The sequence below is a fragment of the Capricornis sumatraensis genome, chromosome 3, assembly GCF_032405125.1.
Source record: "Capricornis sumatraensis isolate serow.1 chromosome 3, serow.2, whole genome shotgun sequence".
NCBI classification, from domain to species: domain Eukaryota; kingdom Metazoa; phylum Chordata; class Mammalia; order Artiodactyla; family Bovidae; genus Capricornis; species Capricornis sumatraensis.
The window spans coordinates 48,695,729-48,715,676 of NC_091071.1; the positions used below are offsets into that span (position 1 = coordinate 48,695,729).

The following is a 19,948-nucleotide window of genomic DNA, read 5'->3' on the forward strand; positions in this document are numbered from 1 at the left end:
TCAAGTTTAAAAAGGTAAGTTGGGAGGCTTTACCATACAGGACAGGTATTAAGGTACCAGTAATCCATGCCCTAGAAGCTTAATACTCCTTCTCACATTATTATGCTTTAAAACCATTAATATCATAGAATATGTCCTTCATCTCTAATACATCCAACTCTGCATATGTATCATCAAAGAATGTTATTAATAATATAAATATTAAAAAAACACCCTTTCCTCCCATTTGTCCACTGTATTCAATGTTTTCAAGCAATTGCTTTTGATATAGCAATCACCCACAATAAAAAAGGGAGTACATAGTTTTTCTTCAACAGAATGATATAAAATCAAAGTTAAACATTTTCCAAATGTGAAATATGAGAAAATTCCATTAATTTCCTCAAATATTCTCAAGTGGCCCTTCTTTCCTTTTATTTCACTTTTTCTTTTCCTACATGAGAGTACTACTCATGTTGGTTGTGAAAAAAATCACCAGCACGTGCCCATTATCAATATTATTTTATTAAAACTATAAAAGGAAAGTGACTGAACAAAAGGTTGCAATACAATAATGGAAACATGTTCACTCTAAACTGAGTAGACCTCATGACCAGCTTCAACTTCAAACCCAGCTGGATATTCCTGAAAACAAGGAGATTTAACACTGAGGCAGGAGTGATTTGGGGGCTTCCCAGGTGGCTCAGCTGTTAAGAATGCACCTGCCAATGCAGGAGATGCAGGAGATGTGGGCTCGATCCCTGGCTCAGGAAGATCCCCTGGAGGAAGAAATGAAAACCCACTCCAGTACTCTTGCCAGGATAACCCCATGGACAGAGGAGCCTGGCGGGCTACAGTCCATGGGGTGGCAAAGAGTCGGACACAAGCAAGTGACTGAGCACGCACGCAAAGGAGTGATATCAGTTTCACGGCTGAAAAAGACACCCCTCATTAGTGCCTCCCTCACAGAAAAGCAATGATTTGGCATCCATCCACAGGCAAAAGTATCTTTGTGGGAGTTCTGAAATCCAAAACCAAACACCAAGTGGCCCAGGAGAACTGTTGCCCACCCATGCAGCAGGAAACAGGCAGACGGACTTTGACAATGGCTGTGGCCTCTGCACTGGCCTTTGAGCTGGCTCCAGGGAACTCCTGGGAACAACCATCTTAAGCAATCACCCACGGATATGATGCCAAAGAAGGTCTAGGTTTCCAGCAGAGAAGTTCCATGACTTTGTCCACTGGACACATTGGCGAGACTGAGAGAAACAGTCTGACTTTATTCATATCACTCTCCTCCCAAGTCAGCACAGCTTAGAGACACAAGAGATCTTCTGAGTCTACAATCTCTTCTACAGGGGAAGTAAGAGCAAGGGACTAAGCACCCAGCTTCCCCAGCTATGTCAGATGCTGGCAAAGAGCCTCATTTCTGTTCTGCCCCATCCAGAATACAGAACTGTGAGCAGCTTCACCAAGTGGGAAGAGGCCGGGAGAGCAGCAGCCAGCGCTCTTCGGCCATTTAAGGAAGGCAGATCCCACTTACTGCATCAAGAAGCCCACCTAAGAGCCACCCAGGACATCCCATTCACAGATCCCCCCAGATCCCCCTACAGTGCTCTACACACCTTTACCCACATAAACCTGCACACAGCAGCTGGCTCCCAGTGTGCAATCCTGATAATGGCAGCAAGAGTGAACTTCGCCAGTGGCTAATGAGGACATGCAGAAAGCCAGTCCACATCCATGGGCTGGGAACAGACAAAATTTGAGCTGTAGTGCCACTTTGGGAAAAACAAAAAACAGGCCATTCAGCACCCAGCCTGGGGCACTGTAGAATCAAGAGGAGTTAAACAAGCTTCAGAAATCTGCCCAAGAGGGAACAATAGCAAGGAGTAGGTGTACCCACAGATGTTCTGAGAAAGCCTCAGAATTCCTAACAAGGCTGGAATGAAAGGTATTTTTCTCCCAAAGCAGAGAGCAAAGACTGGGAGACGTGACTGCTACCAGTCACTTCTGGTAACAACATAAAGATGTAACAAATATGCAAAAAATTCAGGAAACTATAACATTACCTAAGGATCACAGTAATCTTCTAGTAACCAATCCTGAAGACATGGAAATCTGCAATTTACACAATAAGGAATTCAAAATAGCTGTTATAGGGAAACTCAATGAGCTACAAGACACAGAAAGACAATTCAGTAAAATTGAGAAAACAATACACAAACAAAATTAGAATTTTGACAAAGAGAGAGAGCATAAAAAAGAACCAAACAGAAATTCTGGAGCTGAAGAATAGAATGAATGAAATAAAAAACAATATAACATTAACATCAGACTGAAATCAAGTCAAAGAAAAAAATCTACAAGTTAAAAGACAGAAACTTTGCAATTATCCAGTCAGAGGGCATCAAAGAAAAAAGAAAGTTAACTCTACAAATGACAAGAGTATTCAGATGAAGCATGAGAGAACCCTCAACCACAAATTTTGTAGCAATGACCTCCACACTCAAAGAGAACAGTCACTTGGATTCCCCTCTAAAGATGATGCAGTTCACACATGAAACTCCATCTTTCTGTTTTTCAATATAAAGAATATGCTAATGAAAAGCAAAACACACACACACACACACACACACACACACACACAAGAGTTTTACAAGTAACTAAGGCTATAAGAATTTGCTATTAAATATATACGGTAAAGAATCTGCCTGCAATGAAGCAGACCTGGGTTCGATCCCTGGGTTGGGAAGATCCCCTGGAGGAGGGCAGGGCAACCCACTCCAGTATTCTTGCCTGGAGAACCCCCGTGGACAGAGGAGCCTGGCGGGCTACAGTCCATGGAGTCGCAAAGAGTCAAATATGACTGAACGACTAAGCACAGCACAGCACAGCACATACAATATAGAATTAGATTGTGATGTCCAAAATAAAAAGGAGGGAATAAAAGAGTAGTTTTTATAAGTGATCAAAGTTAAAGCATCAACATAAAAGAGACTGTTAATATCTACAAAATATTTTATGTAAGACTCATAGTAACCACAAAACAAAAATCTACAGTAGGTTCACAAATGATAAAGAGAAAGTAACCAAAGCATACCATTATGGAAAACCATCAGTTCACAAAGGGAGGCAGCAAGAGAGGAAGAAAAGACAGGAAACACAAATCAGCCTCAAATAACTAATGAAATGGTTATTATATGTCCCTTACCTATCAATAATCACTCTGTTACTGTATTAAATTCTCCAATCAAAAGGTATACAATGGCTGGATAGATTAAAAAATAAGACCCAACTATATAAGCCTACAATTCACTGCTGCTTTAAGAACACAAAAAGACTCAAAAGTGAAAGAAAGGATAAAAAAGATACACTATTCAAGTGGAAACCAGAAGAGAGCAGAGGTAGCTATAGTAGTGTTCAGTTGTCTTCACTTTCTTTGAAACAATTTTAATAGACCATATTGTGACAGCTGTCCCATCAGCAAGGATTTTTTTTAAAAAACTTATTAATATTGGTGAGTTTTTGCATGGCCACTTTAATACTGAAGATGGGAGGGAAAAAGCAACCTTTCTGACATAATTATGCTTTATTCAGAAAGGTAAAAACACAACTGAAGCTCAAAAGAAGATTTACGCAGCATATGGAGAACGTGGAATGTGCTATGACTGTCAAAAGTGGTTTGCAAAATTTTGTGCTGGAGATTTCTCACCAGACAATTCTCCACAGTTGGTAGACCAGTTGAAGCTGACAGCAATCAAATCAAGACATGAATTGAGAAAGGGAAATAAAAGACATACTAAAAATACCCAAATCAAGCATTGAAAGTCATTTTGCACGAGCTTGGTTACATTAATTGCTTTGATGTTTGGGTTCCACACAAGTGAATAAGACCTTCTTGACTATATTTCTGTATGTGATTCTCTACTTGTAATGAAAACATTCTGCTTTTAAAACAAATTGTGACAGGTGATGAAAAATGGATATTGTACAATAATGTGGAATGGAACAGATCATGGAACCACCACCAACCACACCAAAGGCCAGTCTTCATCCAGAAAAGGTGATACTGTATATACGGTGGGATGAGAAGGGAGTCCTGTATTATGAGCTTGTTCCATCAAACCAAACGATTAATTCCAACAAGTACTATTTTCAATTAGACCAACTGAAAGTAGCACTCAACAAAAAGCATTCAAAATTAGTCAAGAGAAAATGCATAATCTTCCACTAGGATAATGCAAGGCCACAAGTTTCTTTAATGACCAGGCAAAAACTATTATAGTTTGACTGGGAAGTTCTGGTTCATCTGCTGTATTCTCCAGACATCGCACCTTCGGATTTCCATTTATTTCAGTCTTTACAAAATTCTCTTAATGAAAAAACTTTCCACTTCCTGAAAGGCTATAAAAGCCATGTGGAACAGTTCTTTGGTCAAAACAATAAAAAGTTTTGGGAAGATGGAATTATGAAGTTGCCTTGAAAATGGCTGAAGGTAGTGGAACAAAATGGTGAGTATGCTGTTCAATAAAGTTCTAGGTGAAAATGAAAACGTGGTTTTTATTTTTACTTAAAAACCAAAGGAACACCCTGGCCAGCCCAATAACCATTACTATTTGCAAATGACATGATTTTATGTGTAAAACAACTGTAAAGATTACACTAAAAATTTATTAGAAATAATAAACAAATTCAGTAAAACTATAAGATACAAAATCAACATAAAATATGTTGCATTTCTATATGCTAAGCACAAAGAGAAATTAACATTTATAATCACAACAAAAGCAATAGGACACCTAGGAAAATATTTAACCAGGTGGGTGAAAGACCAGTAACACACTGAAAAGTGTAAGACTGTTGAAAAAACTGAAGACACAAATAAATGGAAAAATATTTCATGCTCACAGACTGGAAAAATTCACACTGTTAAAACATTTGTATTACCCAAGGCAATTTATATTACAGATGCAATCCAGTCCCTACTGAAATCTCAAGAACATTTTTCATAGAAATAGAACAAAAATTCTGAATTTATACAGAAATATAAAAGACCCCAAATAGCCAAAACAATCCTGAGAAAAACATCAAAGCTGGAGGTATCATACTTCCTGACTTCTAATAATATTGCAAAGCCATAGTAATCCAAACAGTACGGCACTGGCAGGAAAACAGATACATAGATCAATGGAACAAGAAATAACAGCCCGAAAACAAAACCAAATATATAGGGACAATTTATGACAAAGGGGCAAAGAACGTACAATGGAGCAATGATAGTTTCTTCAACAAATGGTGTTGGGAAAAATGGATAGCCACATGCAAAAAAAAAAAGAAAGAAAGAAACTAGACCACTGTCTCACACCATATACAAAAATTAACTCAAATGAATCAAAAACTTTAATGTAAAACCTGAAACCACAAAGCTCCAAGAAAAAAGAAAGGCAATATGCTCATTAACATTGGTCTTAGCAATATTTTTCTAGATATGCCTACTGAGGCAAGGAAAACAGAAGTAAAAATAAACAAATGGAATTATATAAAATGAAAAAAGCTTCTGCACAGCAAAAAAAAAATCACTAAAATGAAAAAACAACCTACAAAATGAGAGATATTTGCAAATAATATCCAATAAGATTAATATGCAAATATATGTAAAGATCTCAAACAACTCAAAACACCACCACCAACAACAAAAACAACCTGATTAAAAAATGAGCAGACACCTGAATAGACATTTCTCCAAAGACATACAGATGGCCAACAGGCACATGAAAAGATGTTCAATATCACTAATCATCACGGAATACAAATCAAAACCACAGTGAGCTATCACCTCACACTTGCCAAAATGACTGCTGTAAAAAAGACAGACAACAAAAAACGCTAAGTATGTGAGATGGTTGGATGGCATCACTGACTCAATGGAGATGAGTTTTGGTAAACTCCGGGAGTTGGTGATAGACAGGGATGCCTGGCGTGCTACAGTCCATGGGGTGGCAAAGAGTCAGACATGACTGAGCAACTGAACTGAACTGAACTGATGTGGAGTAAAGGAATCCTTTTGCACTGTCGGAATGTAAATTGGTGCAGCCACTATGAAAAACAGTATGGAGATTCCTCAGAAAAGTTAAGAATAGAACTACCATAAGATTCAATAATTCTACTTCTGATAATTTATCCAAAGAAAATGAAAATACTAATGTAAAACAATATTTGCACTTCTATGTTCATCATGACGCTGTTTACAACAGCCAAGATACAGAAACAACCCAAATGTCCATCAATAGATGAATGGATAAAGATATGAGATATACACACACATACTACAGACTGCTACTGCTGCTGCTGCGCTGCTGCTAAGTTGCTTCAGTCGTGTCCGACTCTGTGGGACCGCACAGATGGCAGCCACCAGGCTCCCACGTCCCCAGGATTCTCCAGGCAAGAACACTGGAGCGGGTTGCCATTTCCTTCTCCAATGCGTGAAAGTGAAAAGTGAAAGTGAAGTCACTCAGTCTGCTACTCAACCATAAAAAGAAGATGAAATCTTGCCATCTGTGACAACATGGATGGACCTTGAAGTTAATAAGCTAAGTGAAATAAAGCCAGATGGAAAAGGACAAATACCACAGGATTTCACTTATATGTGAAATATAAAAATCTAATTAACAAGCAAAACAAAATAAATGAACAAACCAAACAAAAACAAACGTAACAAAGTAGTGGACACTGGAGAGGAAGAAATGAGTAAATAGGATCAACTAACTGTATAGTGATGGGTAGAAACTAAATTTTTGGTGAGCAAGTTGTAGGGGATACAGAAGTAGAAATAAAATGTTGTACACAGAAACTTATAATGTTATAAATCAATGTTCAGTTCAGTTCAGTTCAGTTCAGTCGCTCAGTCGTGTCCGACTCTTTGCGACCCCATGAATTGCAGCACGCCAGGCCTCCGTGTCTATCACCATCTCCCGGAGTTCACTCAGACTCACGTCCATCGAGTCCGTGATGCCATCCAGCCATCTCATCCTCGGTCGTCCCCTTCTCCTCCTGCCCCCAATCCCTCCCAGCATCAGAGTCTTCTCCAATGAGTCAACTCTGCAATGTTACCTTAATAAAATTATATTAAGTTAAATTAAATGAGAGGAAGGGAGGAAATGAAAATAAACTGAATGATGAGAAAAACAAAAAAGCAAAAGGCTAAAAACAACTGGTACTGAATTCGGTGTGCATAAGACTTGAGATGGAAATTATAGAATCTAGGATTCTGTACTCAGACAAAAGACCAATTATAAAAAATGCATTCATTATCAGTATGGTTTCTAATGAAATGATAGCTCAGATCTCCAAGCAGATGAATCAAAGGTCTTGTCTTTCATTCAAAGAAATGAAAAAAGTTGGTAAATAAATATACTCTTACTGTTTTAAATTGTTTCAGAAATGTATTTTGATTCCTTGCCTTAACACTTATTTTCAATAAACTAACCATCATGTTACTGTTTGCAATAAAGGTCCTTCACTGTATTTACTTGTCTCATTATTATCTTTAAACAAAGATTTTAAAATATTTCCCTACATCTTTATTATCAGACTTTGCCATTCTATTACATTTCTTACTACATTTCCACCTTTAGTCTAAACAATTAAATACATGACACATATTAGGCTATGCATCATACCCTAACAAGCATACATCATATACTTCCAGCAGCTTTTATCTGGAACATACATCACATAACTACTACCACTGCATAATAAAGATAAATTATTTTTCAATTTAATAGCTAATAGACCTGCTAAAGATACCTTTACAAAATTGAAAAATAAACTATATTTGCAAAGATAAAAAAGTGATCTGGTTTCTAAATTTTTTAAATGCTAAGTATCTAAATATTTCACCACCACCACCTATATTAATAGAAATCCTAATAGCTCAATTGGTAAACAATCCGCCTGCAATGCAGGAGATCCTGGTTCGATTCCTGGGTCAGGAAGATCCGCTGGAGAAGGGATAGGCTACCCACTCCAGTATTCTTGGGCTTCCCTGGTGGCTCAGCTGGTAAAGAATCCACCTGCAATGCAGGAGACCTGGGTTCGATCCCTGGGTTGGGAAGACACCCTGGAGAAGGGAAAGGCTACCCACTCCAGTATTCTGGCCTGGGAAATTCCATGAACTGTATACTATAGTCCATGGGGTCACAAAGAGTCAGACAGACTGAGTGGCTTTCATTTTCAATAATAAGGGGAGGTAAGGAAAGCATAGTGTTGCAGTCAGATGAGAAACACCAGAGAATGTTTACCTTTCGATTCTGATCATATGCAGAGTCAATTCCCAAAATGCTATTCACTTCCACATATGGATATTTCTTCTCCAGGACAGTGACCACATGTTCAACTTTCACTCTTTCTCCAGTCCTTACTTTGTTATACATCTAAAGAAAGAAAAACCAAGTAACCAACTACACTTTCAAATCCAAAATTTCAGAGTACTTATTACAAAAGATTTTAGAATGCAGAGGAAAAAGAAAAAAATAGCTATTTCTCTTAAAGGGCAAATGGGACATATTAGCAATTCTCCCTTTTCTGTATTACTTCCTTATACCTTCTTATGTTAGAAACTATATATTCGTAAAATAACTCAGTCAGTTCATTCTCACACATTAAAAGTCCAAAACACAAAAATCTGTTAATTTTTTTTAAATCTGAATACTTATAAGTAATCCTTGAAATAAGCATTCATGTCCATGATGTTTAAGGGGAAAGGAGTTTCAAAATATGTATGGCATAACCCCTGTTTGTAAAAGGCAGACACAAAACAAACAACAAAACTGTGTCTGTGCATACACAGTTAAGCATAGGAAGGATATACTAAGCAAGCTTTTAACAGTGGCTGCCTTTAGGGAGTAGAATTAAGGAGAGGGGAGAAGAGATTTTTAACTGACACTTCAATACTGTTTTTAAAAAATTTTAATGACAAACATAATTTTTTTCCTTTTGTGACTAAAAAGAAAACTCACTGTCCTTTCCCTCATACACATAGCTATGAGGGGAAAAAACTTTAAAAAGCAGACTTTAAACCCCTTATCCTCAGTAACTTCACATGAACCTATTTCATTCTCCACAGCCTACTGCTAATCATGGGTCCACCCTTACTTCTTACAGAGGTCACAGCATCAGCTCATCAGCTAGGACTCGTGCCTCTTTCTCCACCCTTCATCAGATCCACCTCCATATACGCATCACAGTGCAGTTTTTCAGTTGGACTGGGGTTTAACTCTAGACCTGGATACCTGTTACGCAGCCCAGTGGGCTCAGTGACCAGGTTCCCTGCTCCACTCTGCGCTCACGATATTCTGTTCAAGTCACACTAACAACCTGGAGTCACCACCTCTGACCCGCAGTCACTGTTCACTGACTCCTGTCTGTTCACCTACGCAGAGCTGAGACAACTTTACACTCCACAAGAACACCCTCACTCTGCGTGGAGTGAGGTCCTCATGCTGCTGTAGCCAGTGGTGCTACACAGAACCACTTCATCTCTGTGGAGGCATCCCCCAATAGATCATGAGGTGTTGGAGGATGGAGGAAAGCTTGCACTTCTTTGTAAAGGGTGCATCTTTAATAAAGGCTGGCCAAATAAGTAAAGGAACACTCAATTTTTTAAAAAAAAGCCTCTGACTGAATCTCTAAACAATAAACAAAACAAGCATAATAAACAGCAGGCTGCCACCACGATTACAGGTAAAACAGAAGTGGTGAAAATCAACTGCTTTAAAGTAGCTTTTAAATAATTAACACTAATTTATAAACAAAATAACTACTACTTATAAACTTTTAATACTCAAAAATAGAAGAAAAAAAAACAAGGACAGTTCTCTGTTTGAACTTGAGCAAGTGTCTCAAAATACACATATATAATTCAGAACACTTCAGAGTTTCCAGTTAAAAATAGAGAAAACAGATAATAAGAATTTTATGACTTGAATATTAAATGGATGCCTAATGAAAATATCATGATGGTCTTGAAAAAGAGTAAAGTTTTTTAAACAAGTAGAGAACATCACAGCTACCAAAAGGCGTTAACCTGTGATTTCAAATTGTCAAAAGGCCGAAGACTAGGATATATTAATGTATTTAGTATCTAAGGAATTAGTATCTAAGGAATCTTAGCTGAAATCTCAACAATCTATTATTAACATTAGTGTATCAATAAAGGCAACTCCTAACATATAAAATGCAGAAAGTTTGTGAATACTTTACCTTGTTCTCTTTCCAGAAATATAGAATCCCCTTACCACATACTGTTTCTGAGAGTAAGTTAGATTTTTAGAAATTATTCACCATTTTGAACAGAAACATACATGTGTCAGAATCTGGAAGGCGTGATAACCGTCCACTTCTTGCGCAACATAGTTATACGCTCTCAGAATAGCCACCCCAGCATCTTGCAGCCCATCAACGTCCTCAGAGTCGTTAACCACGAAGATTAAACCGAGTCTGGGGGGAGAAAGGGGTGAGCAAAAAGCAGCAAATGAAACATCTCCAAGAATGCAACCCGTCAAAAAAAAGGAAAGACATCATCTTACAAAGCACAGTTCACGTCATTCTCTAACGTGGTTGGCAAAGCTATTCATCACTTAAGAATAAAAAAAGCAAGTTCCCAAAGGTGGCTTAGACTATAACTATTGAAGCAAGTTGTTTCAAGATCATGAAATGAGACATCACTGACATATAAGATATTGCTATAGTTTTAGATGGAGATTTTGTTCTGTTTTTAAATTAAAATTAGGAGAAGTGAAAATTCTCAGAATGTGAAAACATACATTGGTGCAGTGGATTTTGAGATTTCACCCCAGCGATATGAGCATCATAGGCAAATGGAAAGCATTAAAATTTTTACTACTGTCCTTAAGTAAAAAGCTATATCCAAAGTTAATTACATTTTAAAACTTAAAGGAACAAACCACAAAGAGACACCATCACACATTTACAGACTGGCCAAAAAAATCTGCACTGGCAATAGGTAGGCCACTAGACTCCATCTCAGAGCAAAAGCAATGAAGAACAGCCAGTATTTAACTAAAATGGATCACAGACATAAATGTAAAACACAAAGTTGTAAAACTCACAGAAAATAACACAGGATAAAATGAGGTGATCCTGGGTTTGGCAATAACTTCTTAGGTCTAACCCCAAAAGCATGACCCACAACAAAAAGAACTGGGTATGCTAGACTCCATTTAAATTAAAAATTTCTGTTCTGCAAAAGAAACTGCTAAGAGACTGAAGACAAGCCACAGACTAGCTGAAAATCTGTGCAGAACAAATATCTGATAAAGGACTGATATGCAGAATATGCTAAGAGCTCTTAAAACTAATAATTTTTAAAAAGTTAAACTGGGCTAAAGATCTGAACAAGCACCTCACCAAACAAGACATACAGTCAGCAAAAAAGCATATTACAAGACATTCAAGGACTTCTGTGGTGGCCCAGCAGTTAAGAATTCACCTGTCAATGCAGGGGACGCAGGTTTGATCCCTGGTCAGGGAAGATCCCATGTGCCACAGGACAACTAAGCCCCTGCACCACAGCTACTGAGCCCATGAGCCAATGTTCCACAGTAAGACAGCCCACCGCCCTGAGAAATCCACGCACCACAACCAGAAAGCAGCCCCCACTTGCCACAACCAAAGAAAGACAGGGTGCAGCAACAAAGACCCAGCGTGGGCAAAAATAAATTAATTCAAAACAAATATTTTTTGAGAATTGTTTTTTTTTTAAAAAAGGATGCTCAAAATCACTGTCATTAGGGAATTTCACATTAAAACCATAATGAAATACCACCACACACCTAGGAGAAAGGGTACAACCCGAAACAGAAAACTGTCTGGAAAGGATGTGGAGCAATAGGAACACTCGTTTGTTGCTGGTGAGAATGTGAAATGATACAACCACTTCAAACATAATGTGGCAGTTTCTCAAAACACTAAACACACTTTTACCGTAAGATAAAGCAATCACACTCAGCATTTACTCAAATGCAATGAAAACTTATATCCACACAAAAACCTGCACACAAATCCTTGTAGCAGTTTTACTCCTAACTGCCCTAACCTGGAAACAACAAAGATGTTAACATGCAAATGGATTGAAAAACTATAAGACATCCACATAATGGAATATTACTCAGTGATAAAAAGAAGTGAGGTCTCAAGTCACAAAAAGGCATGGACAAAACTTAAAAGCAAACTGTACTGCTGAGTGAAACAAGCTAATCTGAAAATGTTATATACATTATGATTTGGGAAAAGACAAAACTACATAGACAGTAACAAGGTCATTTGTGGCCAGGGGCTGGGAGAGAGGTAGGGAGGAACCAATAGGTGACACCCAAGAGATTTTTAGGGCAGTGAAACTAATCTATGATACTGCTGCAAAATAATGGCGGAAAATGTCATTATACATTTGTCAAAATTCCCAACATGTACAACACAAACAGTGAACCTGGATGTAAACTATGGACTTTCACTAATAAGAATGCAGCAACATTAGTTCGTTAATCAACACTGCTCTAAAAAATACAAAGTCTATTCATTTTTTTAAAGTACAGCTTAAATAGAAGAAAATATAAACATATTTCAAACATCATGCTCTCAGAATGTATGTGGAAAATTTGTGTATCCAAAGATAAGGTGGTTGAGAGGGTTTGTTTTTAGATTAAAAATTGTGGGTTTTTTTTAATCTCTTTTATGACAGAAATCACATGAGTAAGCTCCAGGCAGGAATGATCTAAATATTATTTTTATGAAAATAAAAATAAGGGAGAGAACCTAATTATATCCTCACAAAGTATCAATACTTCCCTTTCCCAGGTATTCAGTTTCTAAAAAGAGCATCAGAGTTGTTCTGTTAACTAAGTTCCAAAATTCAGACTTTGGGTTCTTCTAGGCCCGGTCCCTCATCAAGGACCAGCAAGAAGGCTCTCAGATTCGTTCTCTCCTCTCCTCATTGAACTGCCAACAACCCAGCCACCACATCAATGCAACACAGGAAAACAACTGCTGGTCTGCCTTTCCCCTAATTGTTCACAATATGCCTATGAGGCCAGTGCCTTCTTCTTATCTACCCTTGCAATCCGAAGACCACATTCCTTGTTCCTGTCTCTCAATCCAATTCAGTAAATTTTTAAATAGTGCCTACTGTGTGCCATGAGCCAACTACTTTTTCTTCTTTTCAGTGAGTTCAGTCACTCAGCCGTGTCCAACTCTGCAACCTCATGACTGCAGCACACCAGGCTTCCGTGTCCATCACCAACTCCCGGAGTTTACTCAAACTCATATCCATTGAGTCAGTGATCCTATCCAAACATCTCATCCTCTGATGTCCCCTTTTCCTCCCACCTTCAATCTTTCCTAGCATCAGGGCCTTTAATGTGTCAATTCTTCACATCAGGTGGCCAAAGTATTGGAGTTTCAGCTTCAGCATCAGTCCTTCCAATGAATATTCAGGATTGATCTCCTTTAGGATGGACTGGTTGGATCACCTTGCTGTCCAAGGTACTCTCAAGAGTCTTCTCCAACACCACAGTTTAAAAGCATCAATTCTTCGGTGCTCAGCTTTCTTTACAGTCCAACTCTCACATCCATACATGACTACTCTTCTATCTCCCTTTTAATCAAACATAGCTCTGGCTGTAATCCACCACTGAGCCAGGTAGTATTCATGTTTATATTAAAAATTTCATCAAACGCAAAACCTCTGCTTTTCCATCAATGAAAACCCACCTTTTTCTTCAAAGTCTACTTAAATCCAACTTTGCCATGAAACCTTTGTCCTTCCCAAATATCCGTCTATAGTCTTTTGTTTCCCTGAAATTCCAAAGAACTTATAACTAGTAAGGATATCACTCAGCACTTAACCAAGTATCTTACAGGAAGTAGGTGCTGTACTTTTCCAAGAGGGGAGAAATGTGCCTTATATACCACTCACAGTACTTAGCTCAGTGCTAAGTATGGAACACACAATAACATTTGTTAACTAAAGAGCTCTTTTCTTCTTTATTTCCATGTTTTCTAAGAATTCAAATTTTATCAACTCATAAAATTATCAGATATTATTTAGAATGTGAGTGAAAATACTTTAACCTTTATATGTAAAACCTTAAAACATTGTTCTTAAAAGGCACAGTGGAAACTCAGCCATTTAAATACTCTGTTGGTAGATTTGGTAAAAACTATTTAGTGAAATAAATGTGTCTGTTTGCATCTATAAAAAGCTGTGTATACATTTAGCTCTGAGTCTAACAAAAGTTCTTGGCAATACTTCTCATCTCTGCCAAAAGTGGAGGTAGGCTTTGTGATGTGGACACTTATGTAGGAAAATTCCCTTCCACTGGAAAATAAACTGAGATCACACGCTATTTTTACATGGGCTATTTACTAATAACTCAATGACAATAAGATTCTATTCATTAAGAATCAAGTTTTCTACCCCAAAATACACTGGCTTCATACTGAGCTAAAGATAAAACTGTTATTAATGATCCCCACAATTAATTATCCTAAAGTTCAGTAGTACCAGATTTGCATTTAAGAATGACAAACAAAACCTCAACTAAATGTTATATTATCAAATCAACAATGATGTTACCTTAGTGGTATATGATTACTGAGGAACATCTCAGCTGTGTTCATCAACTCTGCAGTGCTCTCGTGAGCAGGATCAACTATGAAAACCTATAGGAAGAGGGAAAGGAAAACATGAAATCACATTTATTCAAATGTCACTGGGTCAGGAAAAATGCCTTAAGTCTTTTTATTGGGCTGGCCATTTTCCTCCAGCTACTTTTGAACCTTATAAAAAAGAAATTATACAAATAGCAGTTACCCTCCTTCTGTATTAAAAGAACATGGTACTCAAAGACTAAATGATTTTCTCATGATCTTATGCTAACATGAAAACTACATCCAGATACCTTATTCCTATCCTTCACTACTTAACAATACATATTTTATTAATTCTTCCACTTTAGAAAACAGAGATTAGCTTCTTGGATATTCATTTCAAAGGACAGAACCCAATTTTTAGACCACAATAATAGGTATCATGTATTAAGCTCTCATGATGTGCTTTAAAAAATAATAGCCATCACATTGAATCAAATAAAGTTCTCATTTAATAAATTATTTCAGATGCCAAGAAAAAAAAAAGACAAATTTTGACTAGGAAAGGAAAAGAGGGGGTTTCGAAAGAGTGACGGAAGTGCAGAAGATCGTTTCCCTGAAGAGTTCTCAGGAAGCCAGCCTCGGCCCTCACCTGCCCCGCCTCTTCAGGAGCTACATAAGGGAAGAGAAAGACATGGGACAGGGAAAGTGGCCAACTAAGAACCTCTATCTCTCTAAAGCAGTGGAATAAGGATAAAAAGTAGGAGCTGGCAAAGATTTATTTAAGAGAATAAACTGAACTATCAAATTTTAGGGACTAAGCTACTCAAGAAAAACGGTATATAATTTATCTTCTGAGTGAAAAAGGAAAACTATCTTAAAACTCAAGACAATCTAAACCCTCAGGTTAAAGATGAGGAGCATCCCTTACACACGGACATTTCATAGCCCTACAATGAATACATTTCCAAACCCTTTCAGTTTGAACACAGAGCTAGAAAAAGAACATGTTTAGTGGTGGTAGTGGACGGTGGGAGCAAGGCAGAGAAGCGACTAGTAAAGGAGAGAAGTGAACTCTAGATGTGAGAGAAAAGGAAGAAGGCAAGGGAGAAATAGAGACCATGGCCCAGCCACAAGGAGCTCCACTTACCATGTTGTGCAGGTTCCTCCTGATCTGTCGGATTACTCCAGGAAAGGTGGGGCGAAGCAATTCTTGTAGACTAGACGGCCATGAATTGTATCTGCTATCAACCTCCAGGTTGTTGATCCACTACAAAACGAAGAACACAACATGGTGTATATACTTTAGTTACCACCAGTGAAATTTGCAAAAATAACACTAAGACTTTATTTCAAGAATAATCACATAGGAAAAGACCATTTTCAAAAACAGATCAAGTAGAAAAATGAGTGACCAGTACTTCCCTCTGGGCCAGTGGTAATGTCCCCAATGCAGACAGCACAGGTTCGATCTCTGGTCCAGGAAGATCCCACACGCTGTGAGCCAACTAAGCCTATGTGCCACAACTGCTGAAGCCCACAAGCCCACCGCCTGTGCCCCGCAACAAGAGAAGCCACTGCAAGGAGACGCCCACACACGGCTACTAGGAAGTAGCCCCTGCTCTCGATAGAAAGACCAGATGAAGCAAGCAAGACTCAGCACAGCCAAAAATAAATCAATAAATAATTTTATTTAAAGTGACTATAACACAAGCCACAGAATATAAGGAGGTATTTGCAACTTACAAAATCAATAAAGGACTAGTGTCAAGAATACCTACAGAAATCTAACATATCAATTTAAAAAGTCAAGGAACGTATGAGAAATAAAAATGAGTCAAAAATATGAATAAGGAATTTATAGAGGAATTTTAAATGGGCAATTAACAGAAGGAAAGATATACAGCTTCACTAGTAATCCAAGAAATATAAACTAAGCACAATGTAATTTCATTCATATTTTCAATATCCAAGAATAGGCAAAAATATAGAACAATGGGCATTTTCATCCAATTCTGAAGTCTGGAACAGTCACATTGGAGAAAATGACCTACTAAAGATGAAACTTTTGTTACTATCCTACCACAAAGTACTGCAGCTCTAGGTATCTACCCCACAAGGCTACCCACTCTGGTATTTTGGCTTGGAGAGAGTCCATGGGGTCACAAGAAGTGGGACATGACTGAACAACTTTCACCTCACTTCACTTCAAAGATGAAACTTTTGCTACTATCCTACCACTAAGTACTGCAGCTCTAGGGATCTATCCCAAATATTAAATTCTCAAATGTACAAAGAGAGAGGTACAAAAGGGCCATAACAATACTGCTCAAAACAGTAAAAAATTAACTCAGCAGTGGCCACAGGACTGGAAAAGGTCAGTTTTCATTCCAATCCCAAAGAAAGGCAATGCCAAAGAATGCTGAAACTACCACACAATTGCACTCATCTCACACGCTAGTAAAGTAATGCTCAAAATTCTCCAAGCCAGGCTTCCGCAATACATGAACTGTGAACTTCCTGATGTTCAAGCTGGTTTTAGAAAAGGCAGAGGAACCAGAGATCAAATTGCCAACATCCTCTGGATCATGGGAATAGCAAGAGAGTTCCAGAAAAACCTCTATTTCTGCTTTATTGACTATGCCAAAGCCTTTGACTGTGTGGATCACAATAAACTGTGGAAAATTCTGAGAGAGATGGGAATACCATACCACCTGACCTGCCTCTTGAGAAATCTGTATGCAGGTCAGGAAGCAACAGTTGGAACCGGACATGGAACAACAGACTGGTTCCAAAGAGGAAAAGGAGTACGTCAAGGCTGTATATTGTCACCCTGCTTACTTAACTTATATGCAAAGTACATCATGAGAAACGCTAGGCTGGAAGAAGCACAAGCTGGAATCAAGATTGTCGGGAGAAATATCAATAACCTCAGATATGCAGATGACACCACCCTTATGGCAGAAAGTGAAGAGGAACTAAAAAGCCTCTTGATGAAAGTGAAAGAGGAGAGTGGAAAAGTTGGCTTAAAGCTCAACATTCAGAAAACGAAGATCATGGCATCTGGTCCCATCACTTCATGGGAAATAGATGGGGAAACAGTGTCAGACTTTATTTTTTGGGGCTCCAAAATCACTGCAGATGGTGACTGCAGCCATGAAATTAAAAGATGCTTACTCGTTGGAAGGAAAGTTATGACCAACCTAGATAGCATATTCAAAAGCAGAGATATTACTTTGCCAACAACGGTCTGTCTAGTCAAGGCTATGGTTTTTCCAGTGGTCACGTATGGATGTGAGAGTTGGACTGTGAAGAAAGCTGAGCACCGAAGAATTGGTGCTTTTGAACTATGGTGTTGGAGAAGACTCTTGAGAGTGTCTTGGACTGCAAGGAGATCCAACCAGTCCATACTGAAGGATATCAGTCCTGGGTGTTCTTTGGAAGGACTGATGCTAAAGCTGAAACTCCAATACTTGGCCACCTCATGTGAAGAGTTGACTCATTGGCAAAGACTCTGATGCTGGGAGGGTTTGGGGGCAGGAGAAGAAGGGGACGACAGAGGATGAAATGGCTGGATGGCATCACCGACTCAATGGACAAGAGTTTGGGTAAACTCTGGGAGTTGGTGATGGACAGGGAGGCCTGGTGTGCTGCAATTCATGGGGTCACAAAGAGTTGGACACAACTGAGTGACTGAACTGACTAAAATATTCATAAAAAATGAATGGATTAAATGGTACATAATATTTGTACAAAAGAGCAGGGTGGGAAAGTATGTGTATAATACTTTGTTCATGCATATAAAGAGTATTTCTGGAAGGATATACAATGAACAGATAAAGCCTATTGCTTCTAGGAAGAAAAACCGGACAGCTCAGTGAAGAGTTTTTTCAATACACACTCTTTTGTATGTCTTAAATTCCACATTGTTAATTTATAAAAGATATTTTTAAAAAATAAGAAAAATGTAAAACATGACATGATAAACTAGATCTTTATGTATCAAGCAGATAAGTCTTGAAAAACTTGTTGAGTAACTCATTTTTTAAAAATTTGATGAAGGATACTGAGATATGGCATTTTTCAAAATTTTAAAAACATATGACAGGGAAGAAAATGATCAAATAAGTGACAGGAGGGATAGATGCCCACTTCAAAAGATGAATTACCTGCAGGGAGGAGAGGGGTGGAACTAGGAAGAGGGCTTTGACTGAAACATCTTTTCTTCTAAGAAAACATGAAATGATTAAACTAACATTTAGTAAGTATGGCAATGGGTCCTATGATTGTTAATTATGTCAATATCTTTACTCAGTAATGAAAAAAATTCTACAGAAAAACGAATCACGTAACAGTGTTCATCAAGATAACAGTTTAACACCAAGTGAGAACTCAAGTAGGAAACATCTACATTCTGTATTACTCCCCTTTCCAAAAAATTTCCCTAAAATAAATGCAGGACAGACAGCAAGGGAAAGGGCCTGGAGAGCTAAAGGCGCGGGTACATCTCTATCGCTTGTGTCACTTTCACCACAACTACCCCAGGCAGCTCTAGTCCCTCTAGTCTCTCATATCTGAGGAGACAAAGGCCCAGAGACAGCACATAGCAGATATTAATCTATATAAATCATTCAGTATAAAATGTCAAAGTCTTTTCTTAAAGAGGCTTGGTAGCTAAAATAACATTTTTAAACAAAATCACACAAGACTAGCATGCAACTAAAAAAACTAAACACTTTCCCAAGAGGTGCTCAGCTGATTCCTAAAGAGATATAAAATTCGAAAAATCACTGTCTTCACCACATTAAACCAAATGACTCAACTTTCTGGAGCATTTAAGAGCCTACTTTATTATATACACATATGCCATATAAGCAGTTGTTGCAAATCTTTGATGCCAGTGAAAGAGATGAAGGAATAACCTATCTTTCATAGAAGACAAATGTGAAATCCGTAATAAAATAACTGGCCAGATCACCCCCTGGACACTCACGGAATACCTACCGAAATAGCAGGGCTCCTGATGTCTACAGCATAGTCGGCCTCAGAGGGCTGTATATTCAGCTTCAAGACATTATGCAGAGAAACGCCTTCTATTCCCAGTCTATGTAGACCCTCCATCACCCGAGCTTCATTCCTCAATATATCAAATAGACTGGGGAAAAAAAACAGTGTTTAGGGAAAAGGGCGCTAAAAAAAATTTCTCACCATGAAAAAATTCATCAGTTCAAACTCAATGCCCCATCACAGTAGATGAGAAATCAAAAGAGGAGGTTCTTCCCTTGCTTCATTTTGTCCACAT

The 19,948-nt window shown here is 38.1% G+C and overlaps 1 protein-coding gene across 1 annotated transcript in view; it reads right to left on the reverse strand.

Moving 5' to 3' along the window:
- The window catches only part of UGGT1 (UDP-glucose glycoprotein glucosyltransferase 1), a 109,432-nt gene that overhangs the window by 59,488 nt on the left and 29,996 nt on the right, over positions 1 to 19,948 (reverse strand). Inside the window, exons 13-17 of the mRNA XM_068967379.1 lie at positions 19,651 to 19,801; positions 15,797 to 15,916; positions 14,633 to 14,718; positions 10,344 to 10,479; positions 8,283 to 8,414 (exon numbers count right to left, since the gene is read on the reverse strand). Coding sequence (XP_068823480.1) covers positions 8,283 to 8,414; positions 10,344 to 10,479; positions 14,633 to 14,718; positions 15,797 to 15,916; positions 19,651 to 19,801 — 625 coding nt within the window. The remainder of the gene's footprint in view (positions 1 to 8,282; positions 8,415 to 10,343; positions 10,480 to 14,632; positions 14,719 to 15,796; positions 15,917 to 19,650; positions 19,802 to 19,948) is intronic.